The sequence below is a fragment of the Hippocampus comes genome, unplaced genomic scaffold (genome assembly GCF_001891065.2).
Source record: "Hippocampus comes isolate QL1 unplaced genomic scaffold, H_comes_QL1_v1.1 scaffold100, whole genome shotgun sequence".
In the NCBI taxonomy this organism is placed as follows: Eukaryota; Metazoa; Chordata; class Actinopteri; order Syngnathiformes; family Syngnathidae; genus Hippocampus; species Hippocampus comes.
Window position 1 is genome coordinate 708,277 of NW_017805282.1, and position 15,829 is coordinate 724,105.

Genomic DNA, 15,829 nt, shown 5'->3' on the forward strand with positions numbered 1-15,829 from the left:
TCATTGACTAGCTGGGGTGCAGCAAGCCGAAGAACAGGAAGCGTTCGCCCATCTTTGCGCCGTCCGTCATCGTCTCGTAGCTGCGTAGCAGCTGCTTCCTGTCCGACTGGTTGCTGTTCCTCAGCAACACCTGGGTAAGAAAAACGGAACGTCATCACGCATGAGAAAAGTCGCTGGAGGATTTATTCCATATCCTACTAGCGCGCACATCTTCACATCTGCACTATTTTCACTCGTAAGACATTTCAGATGTTTTTTTTCACTGCGCTCTGACATTGCTCCAGATCCTCTGGGCTGCACTAGTAGAACAACTGCATGTTATTCGAGAGTCAAATCCATCCACTAGTTGACATCTACATGCTACTGTTTCGTCAATTGGCAAATTTGCACAAAGCAACATTTGTCGTGTGCCTTTATCTCCAATCATTTTCAAGCTAAAAGCTTTTCATCCATCCATCCATCCATTTTCCGATCTGCTTTATCCTCACAAGGGACATCCTGAACCGGTTGCCAGCCAATCACAGGGCACACAGAGATGAACAACCATCCGCACTCACACCTCGGGACAATTTAGAGTGTTCAATCAGACTGCCATGCATGTTTTTGGAATGTGCGAGGATACCGGAGTACCCGGACAAAACCCACGGACAATTTAGAGTGTTCAATCGGCCTGCCATCCATGTTTTTGGAATGTGCGAGGAAACCGGAGTACCCGAAGAAAACCCAAGGAGAATTTAGAGTGTTCAATCACCCTGCCATGCATGTTTTTGGAATGTGTGAGGAAACCTGAGTACCCGGAGAAAACCCACGCAGGCCCGGGGAGAACATGCAAACTCCACACAGGAAAGCCGGAGCCAGGATCAAACCCACAACCTCTGCGCTGCGAGGTCGACGCGCTGCAAGCTTTTGAAAAAGTAATATCAAACCTTTCAGGGACAGCGGTTACTGAAGTGGACAGCTTATTATGTGGGTGCATGAAAGGGTTAAAACGGAATCTTTTTTGGGACAAAACTCTGGCGCCTCAGGGCGTAACGCGACTGACACTATAAAATTCTACTTGTTTTGATCTCACACTTGTGCTACGAGCAGCATGTGTGACTTGTCATCCTTCTAGCGGTCGGGTCAGAGGCGCACGTACCTGCATGCGTACGTCGATGCCCATGTTCTTCAGGAAAGTCCTCTGAGCCACCGGTCCCAAGCAGGCCACACCCGTTCCCGCCATGCGTCGCACGTAGCCGAAATCCACGTCCGCCGTGAGGTCAGCACAGCCGGGAGATGCCAGGACGTCATGGAGATGGTGACCTTTGAACCCCTGATGGAAATAGATGCAATGACATCACACATGGCGCCCAATTCGGGATCGGCGTGGCGACGACGTGGTTCTACCCGGAAGGTGTCCGTCTTGGTGCCGTCGTGGCCATAGTCGGCGATCAGCGCAGCCCCGCCGTGCTGCGCGACCCGTCGCGCCACCTGCTGGATGATGACGCCACCCTCGGCGCAAACCTCCACGTGGTCCCGACTTTCGTCAGACTGCACGCACGCAAACACACACACACAAACGTTTTAACCATACAAAACAAGACAAATGTGGCTCTTGAGCTTAACTTTGCTTTTTCTTTTGATATTTCTGTGACATCACAAACGTTCCACGCTCGGTCACCTGACCCCCCCCCCCCGCGCGTCAACCACTGACCTGCACCAGCGTGGTGGAGGCCAGGGTGGGAGACGGCGCCACCACGAACCTCAGCCGGCCCGGCCGGTCGGGGTCCACGTCCACCATCACCTCACGCCAGCCTCGCTTCGTCCGCTGGCACCAAAGAAAAATGAAAAACAAGAAAACTTACGATCGGCTATTTATGCGTATTAGCATATGCATCAAGAGCCGATTTTTTTTTTTTTTAACCTAAAGAATAGTACAGGGAATGTTCCAATGGCTGCTGTCCAGCATGTTGAGGGATTCGCAACGCAGTTAACCAAGATTATTCTTCACGAAGATTTTCCAAACGGGAAGATGAAAGGTTTCTGTTAGTTGTTTTGTGTCTAACGCAAGAAATCTTGTTGGTACCTGGAACTTGTGTATAGGTAGCGCGTCAAAGAATTCATGAGCCAGAAAGATGCTGAAACCTGCGTGAGAAAGAAAGGCTTCACGTTAGTTTCTTTTCTCTTGACAGCAGTGAGCTGAAATCAATGTAGCCAATACTCACTTTTGATTGATTGCCGTTTTAACAGTAACATGTATTTATTGTGTCATAGTTTTGCACAACAATCCCAAAAATCAGCCTCACGCTATTGGGGACCTTCTCTGCTTTATTGACTGGCATGGATGTTTCTCTTTGTCCAATTGATTAACGTCAGCGTCATACACATTTTTCAATCAAACACAATGGATTCAAAATCGATGATGTTGCAGTGATGCAAAGGCGGAACCTGAATATAGCTGTTCTCAAAATTCCGTGTTTTTGTATTTTGGGCTTACCAGGTGGAACGTCTTCCAAGCGACGGTACCAGGACACCGGCAGGCCGGCGGCGGTTCGGCCGTGCCTGTAAACGGGCTCATTCTCCCGTTCGAATTCAACACTGTCGCTGGTCCCGACCAGATTCTGCGCCTGCAGACGACTCAGAACCGGACTCACCTCCACCAAGTGCAGTGACACAGAAGCCGAACTCAGCACAGGCTGAAGCTGAGCGAACACCTGCGAGAGGAAGCGGAGTCAACGCGATGATGATTTTTGTCGGCGGAAAGATAAAAGGAAGGCGCGGCGGTGCCGTCGTACTCTGAGAATGTCACTGGTCAAAGATCCTTTTCCGGGTCCTAGCTCCACCAGCTGGAGCTGTTTGGGCCGACCCGCTGCCATCCACTCGCTGACCACCCACACTCCCAGCAGCTGCACAAACAGCAAGTCCAGAAGTAAGTGCGTTTTATTGAAAAAGCAAACTCGGCTCATCTTGTCTCATCTTGGTGACAAGGATGTCACCCTGTGTCATGGAAAAGTACCGTATAGGCCCGAATATAAGACGGCCCTGATTATAAGACGACCCCCTCTTTTTCAAGACTCAAGCTTGAAAAAAGACTTTTTGAACACCAAATTAATTTTTTTACAGAAAATAATTACAGTACATCTGAAACAAATGATTACAATATATTTGAGAGAGAAAAACATGTTATTTTGCCTCATTCAAATCTAAAGTGCAATCACATTCGTAAATGAATGGCTTCTGGTTTTTGAAATGTAAATTACATCATGACTTCTCATCAGCTGCCGGTTAACCTGGCTGATCTTCGACCCACTTTTCTCCAGATTGTCACTACGTTTCTCCATTTTCTGTTATCTCTTCTATTATTTTCTTCCCTTTTCCTTGTTTCCGCTATTTTTTATTTTTATTCTTCGTGGCAGGGGTTCACTTTGGCCTGGGGAGTCAAGTTCAGCATTCGCTTCAATGATATCTGGCGCCATCTAGCGTCGTGAATGGGTATAATGTCTCGACCCCAAATATAAGACGACCCCCACTTTTTCATTCTTATTTCAATGCAAAAAAAACACCATCTTATATTCGGGCCGATACGGTAGTACTTTGCCGCCATCCTGCTTTGCATTTGAGATCAGCACTGCTGTTGAGATGAAAATTAAAAAAATCACAGAGTGAATCGTGGCTGGTCACCTGGATTATGATGGAGAGAAATGCCAACCTGTCGGAAGTTGGATAAAATTTGGTACCTGACACTCCCAACAGAGTTTGTATGCATATGCTATAAAGTGAGTGTGCGGCATTAAGAAGTAGAAAATGTGTGATCGAGTCATGACAAAAGATGATGCAGTTCATGGCATGAATAGTGAATGCACGTGAAAAAAAAAAGCCACTGATGAACTAGAGCACAAGGCAGACAAAACAGAAGCGATGTGACTATAGATCCAAACAAGGGCCGAGTGGCAGCTTGCAGCAATGTCATGAATTTTTGTGGAGAGACAGGGAAGACAAATGTGAGCAGGCAAAAAAAAAAAAAAAAAGTTTAAGGACCTCTCCGAAGATCTGACTAATCTCTGGTGATGTGATGAAGTCCCCTTCGGCTCCCAGCATGTTCTTCTTCACATAATATCCCTGAAGTTGCAAGATAAACAAAGTATGAGGCGCCACGTTTTTCCTGGTTGGGCTGAAAATGAGCAAGTTGCAGACGCACCATGACGGGATTGGTGAGCGCCTCCCTCATGTATTCGGCCACAGAAATGGGCCCGGTGGCTGTGATTTTGGACGTCAGGTGTCGCAGCATAGAGGATCCGCTCGCATCCTCCCCCGAAGAGGAAGATGAGGAGCTCCAAAGTCTGGTGGTCGCCACTCGCCAGCACACTGACAACAAACAAACTTTTTATAACATTTGCTAATTCCTAACTCCCTGATCACTAAACTCTACACTTGTCCCTCTTTATCGCAATAGACATCTGCGAGGTAGCTTTTGGCTGTTAATTGTATCGTGGATTTTTCACAAGTGACACTGAGTCCCTCAACACGCAAACTGGGTAACGGGTTAGGCTAGTGACAAGCCACTCAAGTCTGCACTCGCGTTCGCTGATGTCCACGCCACTCTCAGGCCCCACCCTTGAAAACCACACACATTCAAAGACACAGATACTAATGTGAGGATGTAAACCCCGAATGGACAAATATAACACATGCATCTCACCCGGCATATTTTGTATTGGTCTTATGCATAAAGCTTTAAAAACATCGACATAAAAGTAATATAGACTCTACTTTGCCCAGTTTTGACAGTGGATAAAAAGTGATTTTGCACACAGCCATTTTAAAAAATATTATTACATACTTACTATCCTCACCGCTCACTGCTGACAACTGGTCCTACTATGCAAGAAATCTTTTTTTAATGTGTACACTGTGTCATGTTTTAATGAATGAGCAGTAAATCTGTACCAATCCCGATGACGTGGTCTTACTATTCGCGATTGTAGAGTGGGCGATTCACCATCACAATTCTTACCTGATGCCGCTGGACTGATAGAAAGACTCAGCTTGAGCAGTTGTTGCGTTTTGGAAGCACAAAAGCCCGTCATTGCAACAAATGTCAATCAAGGGGAACACTGACGCTCAATCGAGTCCCATGCTCGATTTAAGGTGCGTTCAATGTAATCGACAGTCACGAGGATGGTTAATATTAGCACGGTTAGCCACAAGTGCGTCAAGATACAGGAGACAAAACACGAAGAAACGACCTATTCGTTTCAAGTACAAAAGGCAGAAATTATGTTATGCTTGATTATTACGAGCCGGAAAGTCCGTGCGGCGGAGTCAGGACCCTCCGTGCCCACGCCATTCAATGCAACGACAGACGACAAACATCCGCTGTCCTTTCACAACTAAACAAGTTACGATGTTCATATTAATAATTTGGTTCCATTTGTGAAGTAATTCCTTACTTTTCATCAAATATATAAGCTGAATTTATAATGGACTATCAATTTGAAATCTCGTATAATCTGGCTGTGGTTTGTATTTGGGATGTTTTTAATTATTTTGAAAAGTTGGTCTGCATGTCTTAAAACTTGACCAAATGGCAAGAGCAGCAAGCCTTTTGATTGGACAAGATCTGGTTTTATATTTGTAATTATTTAAAGTTTTTTATTTGTTTATTAATTTATGTGTGTGTTTATTTATTTATTTATTTATTGCCTGCCTACATGTTTGGAGTACCCGGACTCGGACTTTAAGGCGGATGTGACGATCACGCGTCCTGTCTCGAAGGATAAAAAGAAAATGTGAACATATATATTTAAAAACACACACACACACACACACACACACACACACACAAATATGTGTTTGGTTGATGATAAAAAAAAAAGCTTGGTTTGTGCCTTTCACAAGAAAAAAATGTGCGGAAACGACACTGTGACGTCGGCTAGTCCACTTCCGGGTCGTGCGTCCTCATGTTATCAGCATGGCGGCCAAAAACAATCACCGAAAAAAGTCGAAGGCTGGCAAAAAGGGCATACATCAGCCGGAAGAGAACATTATGGAGGAGGAAAACTGCGACGACGAAGGGGACATGGTAGACGATGGACACCAGGCGGAGGCGGACGAGTTCAATCTCGAGGAAGTTCTGCGGCTCGGTGGTACTCAGGTGAATTCAAGAAAACATTCGGCGACTTTTCAGAAAAACAACGATGGCTAAAATACTCGCATTATATACTTTATTCGTAGGACAAATTAAAAACAGAGTGGTAATAGACGTACTGATTGAACTTCATGACTGAACTTTCTGTATTTTATGGATTGATGATGTCTGCAGGCCGACTTCAGGCTTCTGTGCAGCTTGGACGCGTCCCACGATCTGGTGGATGGAGGGAAGAAAGGCACCATAGATGACCTGGAGGAAGGCGAACTGGAGAGTTTCATCACTAAATTGGGCATTCGGGAGCTTGCCAACTTGCAGGTCCTCCCAGACGAGACAAAGGAAGAAGCAGTTCCAAACAAGGAGCTCCCAAAGTCTAAATTGGAGAAACCTGCTGTGGCAAAACCCTCCAAGCCACAGCAGAAGCCTTCTGAGCAGCAGAAAAAGGAGAAGACACCAAAAGGAACAGCGGCGATGGCGGTCGCAATGACTAAGAAACAAGGTAAACAGAACGTGTTTGAGTTCCATCAGCGGAATGCCCTGCTAATCAAACCCGGAGGCAAATGGTATGACCTGGAATACAGCGCAGAGGGCTCCACACTTTCGCAGGATCCCGGTGTGGTGTCGTCCTACAAGACGCTGGCTCAGCGTCTCTATGAGGCTGATGTAGAGTTGTATAAGACCAAGAAAGCCCTCCAGAAAGGAGCCAACTCGGCTTGGATGAAGACGGTGGTCTCGGCTGGGGCTCTGGCCGACAGGATGGCGGCGATGACGGTTCTTATCCAGGACGCTCCGGTGCATATGCTGGAACATGTGGAGGATCTGGTGTCCATGGTGAAGAAGAAAGGCAGTCGCCGGATGAGCCTGATGGCACTGGACACGCTGCGGGAGCTGCTTCTGTCTGACTTGCTGCCGGAGAACAGGAAGCTGCGGACTTTCGACCAGCACCCGTTCGACAAGCTGGAGGAGCTGGCGAGTGGCAACCGTGACGCCCGCGACCGTCGCCTGATCCTCTGGTACTTCGAGCACCACCTGAAGCACCACGTGGCGCAGTTTGTGGCCGCGCTGGACGTGGTCGCTCACGACACGGTGTCGGCCACCAAGACCAAGGCGCTAGTTACCGCGCACGAGCTCCTGTCCCAGCGGCCTGAGCAGGAGCGGGCGCTGCTCATCCACCTGGTCAACAAGTTGGGCGACCCAGAGTACAAGATGGCGGCCAAGGCCTCGCACCTGCTGGAGACACTGTTGCACACCAAACTCATCGGCATCTACTTCTCCTTCTTCCGCGCCTGTGTCAGCAAGACAGAAGTGGATTCCAAGATGCTCAGCGCGCTGCTGTCGGGCGTCAACCGGGCGTACCCGTTCGCCAGCAAAACAGACGAGAAGGTGAAAGAGCAGACGGACACGCTGTTCAAAGTGGTGCACACGGTTAAGTTCAACACGGCCGTGCAGGCGCTCATGCTTCTCTTTCAAGTCATGGACGACCAGCAGACCACCTCCGACCGTTACTACGTCGCCTTGTACAGGTAATTTTGGGCTGCAAAGATTTTCGTCAATATAAGACAGTACTATGGCAGGAAGACAGAGTCTGTAAGAAAACAAACTACAGTGAAACTCTTCTACAATGAAATCATGTTTGCAGAAAGACATTTTTCACAACAGGGGGTTTTTCACTGTAGCAAATTTGATCTCAGATGTAAACACACACTTATTTGACACTTCATATAGTCAGTGTAGAAAGAAAAAAGGGAAAGAAATTGCGAAATTTACGATCAGCATTCACTTTCACTTACATCAATTTCTTGGATAATGTGTTTTATTTTGCTTCCTCCCTCTTTCCTTTTGATCACTTTTCCCCTCTCTTCCAGCGTCAGAGCTCTTCTTGTCTTAGCTGCTTGACATCCAAAGGTCCGTTTTGTAGCCATTTTAGCAATGCAACGTTCTTGCTGCGTCTGAGCTAACACTAACAAATATTTCCTGGACTACTGCGCATGTGTCAACCAGTGTGGTGGTTGCTGTTGCCGTTTCCGAACGAAGCAGTAGAAGTCGCTGTTGGATTAGACTTCGTTGTAGTTAAAATCATCGCGAGGCAAGAGATTTTCGCCCATGTAGGTTTCGTTCTAGAGGAGTTTCACTGTACATAAAACGAAGCAATCCTTTAAGGGCTACCCAAGAGGTCAGATACTCAGATTTGCAAGCTGTAAGGCGAACTCATCAGGAAAAAAAAACATGGAACACATATGGGACAAGAACAAAATCTCTCATATCGATACCCTCCAAATAGTGGTAGCCAATATTCCAGGAAATTCAAATCTGGTTGCAACTTTAACAAAGGAGCAACCTTAAATCATTTAAACACAGGTAAAGCACCAGGCCTAGACTGGCTGCAGACTGAAATTTCCAAAATATTACAAGCTCATCACGTGATGAGCGCTTTCATTCGCAAGCTGTCAATGGCAGCGCTCACGCCGACCAACTCAACACACAGACTCGCAAACGAGTTAGCCACCTAACAGCCAGCCGACTCCGCACCCTCACTTGCTGACGCCCACGTCACTCACGAGGCTAGGCTCCACCTTTTAACGCCACTCGCATTGAAAGTCACAGATACTACAGTGTATAGAATGTGAGTATGGCAACCCCGCTGCAACTCGACGGAATATCCAGTATTTCCATGTCAAGCTGAGTCTGCCAAAGTTATTTTGTCATCATGTGCCGGTGTGACCTTCTGTTGTCTCTTCTTCTTCTTTTTGGACAGGAAGCTTCTGGACGCCAGTCTGTCGACGTCCACGCGTCAGAACATGTTCCTCAACCTGCTTTTCAAATCCCTGAAGGCCGACACGGTGCTTCGGCGCATCAGAGCCTTCATCAAGCGTCTGCTCCAGGTCAGCGCCCAACAAGGACCCAACTTTGCCTGCGCCGCCCTCATGGTCATCTCAGGGGTCATGCGGGCCAAGCCGGAACTCAAGACCTTGCTGCAGGAGGAAGAAGTACGACCGCCTTCCAAAAGCAACATTCCACATGTAACATTTCGTGACGTTTAATAAAATGTCCAAACCGTTTTGTTTGACCGAGGATGGAGACGAGGCCTTCATGGACCGCCCTGAAGAAAAGCTTGACGACGACGATGACGAAGTGGAGCGCTTCGCTGACATCGACAAGATGGAAGCCGCGACAACGAGCGAGCTGGAGTCCAAACCCGTGGCATCGTGGATACATCATCAGAACCTGCGAGGTCCGCTTCACGCACACACTCGACACTTCAGTTGCCGTGGGCCCCCTTTGAATTGATTGATTGCCTCGATGTGCACAGGCGCGCGCAAACAGCAGAAGTACGACCCGCTGCATCGCAATCCGTTATTCTGCTGCGCCGAACGCGCCACGTTGTGGGAACTTCGCCGGGTGAGAAACATAGAGCGCACTCACACATACCATGCTTGTAGTTCTTTGTGATTCAAAAGCGCCAAACCAATCTCGATTCGAGAATCCATTTTGGTCGTCTTTGAAATGTTTTCCTGTTTGCTTCCTCAGCTGGCGCTGCACTTCCACCCGTCCGTGTCGCTCTTCGCCAAAACTCTCCTGCAGGTGAGAAAACAAATTCAGAACTCTCACACAGTGGTACCTCTACTTACGAAATTAATTGGTTCTCGAAGAAATTTCTTAACTAGAAAATGTAAGGAGAGACGCGTTTTCCATGTAAATGCCCTAATCCGTTCCAAGCCCCCCCAAATTCAGACAAAAATGTTTTTTAAAGCATAAAAATGTACCAAAATATGTAACAAATACATGTGGCAATTAGATTATTGCACAACAAATTTAAAAAAGGATGATCAATTAACTACGTCCTCATCGTTTTTTGTCCTCTTTAGTTCATGTTCTCTCTCAGAAATGGTTTTTACCTGGCGTTTTGTAAACAACTGATCCAAAGACGCTTGCTTTTGTCAGCTTTTAACAATCCTTCGAAAATGTCCAAGGCAAAAATCAGCAGTGAGCGATTGCCCGACTGGTGAACACTTTTCTTGGGTGATTCACATTTGCATAAAACTATTTTAACACCTCATGGCCCAAGAGGCGAATGACAAGGACGCAGCATAGACACATAATCGATCTATCTAACACATTGACACATCCAGTAGAGGTCCGTCTTAGCCAATGGGATGCCAGGAAGATGCTAGGTAATAGCCAATGGCAGAGCAGCTAGAAGTATGTTGCGTTCAGGTAACTCGGAGCTGCGAGTAGCAGCCCATACTGTATTTTTACCTTTCGTATCTTGACATTTCTTTCGGAACAAGAGGCAATATTTTCCTGTTGAGGCGTTTCGTAACTTTAAAAATTTCGCATGAAGACACGTTCGTAAGTCGAGGTACCACTGTATTGTGATTTCATAGGTCATGAATTTGTTCGTCTCCAGTCCGGCGTAAATTGATGGAAAATGTGTGAAATGTGAACAGGGGGACTTGATCCAGTACTCTGGCGACCCCCTGCAGGACTTCACCCTCATGCGCTTCCTGGACAGATTTGTCTTCAGAAACCCCAAACCGATCAAGCGCAAACGTAATCATCTCAACCATTAAAAAAAAGAAAAAACAATAACCTACGCATGAATTTGAGGGGAAAAATATGCCGTTTTTTTGTCATGTAGAGAACACGGACACTTCGGTGTTGCAGCCCAAACAGAGATCGCATGGCAGCTCGTTAGCAGGTGACACCTTTGAGTATCTTTTCAAATTGAACCACGTTTTGGATTCTGTTGAATAAGCGGACCAGAGAGTCGTTCTTTTCATTTTGTCAATGTTTCTTGTTTTGTTTTGTTTTTTTTTTTTTTGTGCATGTCAGTGAACAGCGAAGAGTTTCTGCGTCAAGAAGAAAGCCAGATTCCCGTGGACCAAATCTTCTTTTATCGGTGAGTTTGTCTTCTCGTTTGGTGTCGGCGTCGGAAACCCTTCTCCCCTACTTTGATGAAGCCAAACCCCTGAATTTCTCGACTAAATTTACCCGGCAGCTTTTTCAAGAAGCGGCAGCAGGAGAACGCACACCGCCGGCCCAAAATTGACAACGACAACGAGAGCCTGGAGGACGTCGACGACGACGAGTTTGAGAAGATGCTTGGTTGGTCGCCTTTCACACACTTCCTCCTCCCTTTTTTCCTTCTTCTAGATGTTAACAAGTTTTCCTTCAACAGACTCGTGCGAAGGGGACTCGTACTTCACAGAGTTACCAGACAAAGATTTGGACTTTGCTGGGTGAGCTAAAGGTTTTTTTTTCTTTTTTTTTTCGTGTGTGCTTGCTTAAAAATAAATATGACACAGGAGGGAAATAACTGAAGTCACCTGACAAAATTCTTTGAAGAGGGTTGCGTTTACTTTTCAGAGGTGCACCGATGAATCCATTAACCGATCATCAAGAATACCGTGTTGGCCCGAATATAAGACGGCCCTGATTATAAGACGACCCCCTCTTTTTCAAGACTCAAGTTTGAAAAAAGACTTTTTGAACAGCAAATTAATTTTTATACAGAAAATAATTACAGTACATTTGAAACAAATTATTATAAGAATATATTTGAGAGAAACAGCATGTTATTTTGCCTCATTCAAATCTAAAGTGCAATCACATTCGTAAATGAATGGCTTCTGGTTTTTGAATTGTAAATTACATCATAACTTCTCCTCAGCTGCCGGTTAACCTGGCCGATCTTCGACCCACTTTTCTCCAGATTGTCACTTACGCTTCTCCATTTCCTGTTATTTCTTCTATTATTTTCTTCTCTTTTCCTTCTTACCGCTATTTTTTATTTTTCTTCTTCGTGCTACTGCTCTTTTTATTTTTATCCTTCGTGGCAGGAGTTCACTTTGGCCTGGGGAGTCAAGTTCAGCATTCGCTTCATTGATATCTGGCGCCATCTAGCGTCGTGAATGGGTATAATGTCTAGACCCCGAATACAAGACGACCCCCACTTTGTCTTATTTCAATGCAAAAAAACACCATCTTATATTCGGGCCAATACGGTAATTATCAATGAATGCGATAATGGATTATCCTATTCACAATTCACTTTTTTTAAAAAAACGTTCTTACAAGATGCTGCGCTTGTCACGTTGTCCGCCTCTGCCGCCGAGCTGATCGTGCATTACTCGATATGGCAGCAACATGTCGGGCGACCAGAAAAAAAAAGCCGCAAGAAAGGACGCGGATGAGTCGGACGAGTCGGATGAGTCAGGCGACCTGGACGACGAGGAAGTGTCCCTGGGCAGCATGAACGAGGAAGACTTTGGAGAAGAAGTGGGCGGAGAAGGAGGAACCTTCATGGGGGATGAAGATGAGGACGGTAAAGAGAGATTTGTTTTGCTCTTGCGAAAGATCCAAATTGAGCAGGTTACAAATAGCATTGTTTTTTTTCTTTTTGGAGGGGGGGGGGGGATTACAAGTAGCATTGTTTTTTTTTGGGGGGGGGGCTGAAAAACCACTTGAATCGTTCCGTTGTCTTTTCAGTTCCAGAACTTGAAGGCGACATAGACGATAATGACAAAGATGTCCCCTTTGGTGAGTTGATGACAGTGTTCATTTCTCTATTTATTTCAGCCATTTCGTTCGATCGTTTCATTGAGTTAATGTGATTCATTCATCCATCCATTTTCCGATCCACTTTATCCTCACAAGGGTCATGCAGGCATGCTGGAGCCTATCCAAGCCGTCTTTGGGTAGTAGGCGGGGGGACTTCCTGAACTGGTTGCCAGCCAATCGCAGGGCACACATAGACACTCACAATCACACCTCGGGACAATTTGGAGTGTTCCATTAACCTGGGAATGTGGGAGGAAACCGGAATACCCGGAGAAAACCCGCACAGGATCGAACCCACAACCTCTGCACTGTGAGGCCGAGGCACTAACCAGTCGACCACCGGGCTGCCCTTAATGTGAATCGTAAAATAAGAAACAGTTGAGATTGAAATGAAATATTTCGCATATAACCGGCCACCAGTCGCAAAAATCCACAAATATTTGCCGCTCATTCCAAGTGAGCACAGAGGTTTGCCCGCCGCCGCTTTCCAAAAGGCCGATGTCTTCCAACGCGTCGTCGTCTCCTCCTCTTCCTCAGATGAAGATGAGGTTCCAGATGTGACGCCGCCCTCCAAGAAAGTCAAAAGGAAGTCGAGCCAAATGGAGCTGGACTTCTCACAGAGTTTTGGTTTGTTCTCATTTGACGACTTTGGAAACGATTTTAACGGTTGATGTCACCTTGCGTCCTCGTTTCTGCGTCTTCCCGCCAGCCTCCAAAGCGGGAAAGAAGAAAAAGAAAGGTGAAAAAGGAGCAGCCATGTTTGCAATGGCCCAGGAGGTCAGAGGTCTCACACACACACACACACAAAAATCATCACAGCTTCTTGCATCAATAAGTTTTTTTTTTTTCTTTTGGGGATGAAGTTTTGTGGCCTGCTGGACGACAACGCCGGCGCCAAGATTGACAACATCGGACTAAACGCCATGGCCAACACCGACAAAGCAGGTAACAATTAAAGGCGCAACCCGAAAATCATTGAGAAGAATTTCAAACTGGAGCTTTATTGGCCCTTCAGCACTCCGCGAAAAAATCCAAACTCAACAACCTTATATAACTTCTGATATTTTATTTATTTATTTATTTAATTTATTTTTTTTACGTAAATTGCAACGCTGCTGGTAAGTCGTCTGCTGCACACCCGTGCAGCTCAATGTGGGTTAAGGGTTCGAAAGTCGCTGGGAATAAATGACTGGCACAACGCAGACAATATAACAATATTCACCGGCATATATTTTTTATCCTCTGCACAAAATGAGTAATATGACAGCAAATTACGGAATACAGTCGAACCTCATTTCAACATTACCCCATTTACATTTCCGCCCCCATAACGTTCACAATTCACAAGTCCCGATTTCACGTAATTCATGATCCATTTGCCGATTTTGCTTCCAACGAACACCTTTATATCGACCAGATTTCTCCCAGAAAATAGCGAAAAGGCCTTCTTTACAACGAACCAAGGGAAGCTAACTGCCGCCGCGACCTTGCTTATGAACCAAATGTAGAGCGCGGGATTCCCCTCCGTTGCTTAGCAACGCTACTGATCGACTCGATATGTTGTTGTACTTCCTGCCGTAACTCGCGGAGGCACGGCGCCGTCCTGAGCACATGGTCTGAAAACATCTTGCTGTCTGTGAAGGCAGCGTTATAACGCTAACAAACTAGCTTTATAACGTACAGATTAGTTATGTCCCTCGGGGTACGTTGAAACGAGTTTCAACTGTACGACGAGTAGTAGTCGTCGTCTTTTTAGTTTGAGTCTGGATTATTGTACTCTACGGTAGTGCCTCCAGTTGACAATAAGTTTTACTTTCAAGGTCCTCGTCCCGTAAAAATGAACTTCAGAGTAGTAGTGACCCCAAATTGTCCTCGTGTCGGGAAGTTTATCACGAAATTTGTGGCGGCTTGGTGTGCAGGCGTGAAGCAGCTAAAGTGGGAGAGCCAACGCGACGACTGGATCCACGACCGGGATGCCAAGACGCTGCGCAGGAAGAAGGCCGCCTTCAACAAGAGGAAGCGCTTCGGACGCGGCGTCAAGACAACGACGGTCATGATGGGCAACAAGAGGAAGAGGAAGTAGCCGTCAGCGGCCACCGGCGTCGGTCGCCCAGTCCAGTTGATCCCTCTGCCGCACACCGTACTCGCCCGCCAGCTCGTTGGACTTATAGTAAACTATCGACAGGAGAAAACGTAATTGATTGGATCCCAACAGGAAGTGTGTGAGCTGATATGACATCATTTTCTGTCTACGAACGACTGCTGCCGATGTCTTCGGGACCGAAAGGCATCATGTATTTTCTTACCTTCCAGAATGGATGGAAATCTTTTCTTCATTGTGCTCCTGAAATCTAAAAAATAAAATAAAAAATCCATCAACTTGTAGAACAGAACGAGGATGAAAGACTGATACGGAAATGTGGATTTAAACTCTTAAGTCATTGATGTTCTATATTTATGGAGGAATAACATGCTCTGTGATTTTCTACAGACTAGCATTGATTATTTGTGCGTGTGCGTGCGTGTCCACACCTTGGCTCGTGTTCATGGCGTGGAAGAGTGCATATGCACCAAAAACGCCAAGTAGTTCAATGACAATGATGCCTTTCATCCACTTTTTGGCCAAAGATGCGAAAGGTTTTGAAGACATCCTATAAATTCCACATTTCACACAGTGTGAGTATATTTGATTTGGAACTGTAGCTCACCGTTGCTTGACTCAAAAGTTGATGACATTTTTGATGAAGTTGCGTCGCGGCATTCATTCCGGCTTTTTGTGTCAAGTGAATTAAACTCACCTCGCGGTGCCGACAAAAGGACCAAATAAGCATCAGAAAATGAACCTGTCTGGGCTAGTAAAAAAAAAGCCTCCAGTTTCGTTGGAAAGCTGAAGAGCTTCGTCGGGTCAAATGGACAAGCTAAAAGAAACCTAACACGCTGCACCAAAGCTCTTTGCTAACTACGGAAGCTCGCGTGCTGACTTTGGACAAACTACAAGAGAAAATGCGACTCATTTACAATTTCGACACTTGTGTAATACAGTGGTTCTTAAACTTGTTAAGAGGTACCGAATCCAACCAGTTCATATGCACATTCATCGAACCCTTAATTAGTTAAAAAATATTTTATTTTTACACATTC

At 46.0% G+C, this 15,829-nt stretch overlaps 2 protein-coding genes and 1 long non-coding RNA gene across 3 annotated transcripts; 1 reads left to right on the forward strand and 2 right to left on the reverse strand.

Annotated features, from left to right (window-relative positions):
* Positions 1-7: 7 nt before the first annotated feature.
* ndufaf7 (NADH:ubiquinone oxidoreductase complex assembly factor 7) lies at positions 8-5,345 on the reverse strand. The gene is made up of 10 exons (XM_019871450.1): positions 4,994-5,345; positions 4,178-4,344; positions 4,018-4,098; positions 2,775-2,885; positions 2,477-2,693; positions 2,066-2,124; positions 1,694-1,807; positions 1,387-1,530; positions 1,139-1,312; positions 8-130 (listed from the first exon to the last, which is right to left on the reverse strand). The coding sequence occupies exons 1-10, from the start codon at positions 5,064-5,066 to the stop codon at positions 8-10; spliced, it is 1,263 nt and encodes a 420-aa protein (XP_019727009.1). The 5' UTR covers positions 5,067-5,345.
* A 555-nt stretch (positions 5,346-5,900) lies between these two features.
* cebpz (CCAAT enhancer binding protein zeta) lies at positions 5,901-15,146 on the forward strand. The gene is made up of 17 exons (XM_019871545.1): positions 5,901-6,133; positions 6,302-7,650; positions 8,883-9,114; positions 9,200-9,359; positions 9,438-9,526; positions 9,656-9,709; positions 10,576-10,678; positions 10,767-10,826; positions 10,961-11,027; positions 11,127-11,233; positions 11,307-11,367; positions 12,271-12,452; positions 12,617-12,667; positions 13,226-13,315; positions 13,398-13,465; positions 13,552-13,633; positions 14,608-15,146. Exons 1-17 carry the CDS (start codon positions 5,951-5,953, stop codon positions 14,769-14,771), a joined length of 3,102 nt encoding a protein of 1,033 aa, XP_019727104.1. The 5' UTR covers positions 5,901-5,950; the 3' UTR covers positions 14,772-15,146.
* On the reverse strand, positions 14,747-15,667 carry LOC109516767 (uncharacterized). Its single transcript, XR_002168410.1, has 4 exons — positions 15,487-15,667; positions 15,221-15,339; positions 14,995-15,039; positions 14,747-14,863 (listed from the first exon to the last, which is right to left on the reverse strand). It is a non-coding gene; the product is annotated as an uncharacterized LOC109516767 (long non-coding RNA).
* Between the last annotated feature and the right edge of the window lie 162 nt (positions 15,668-15,829).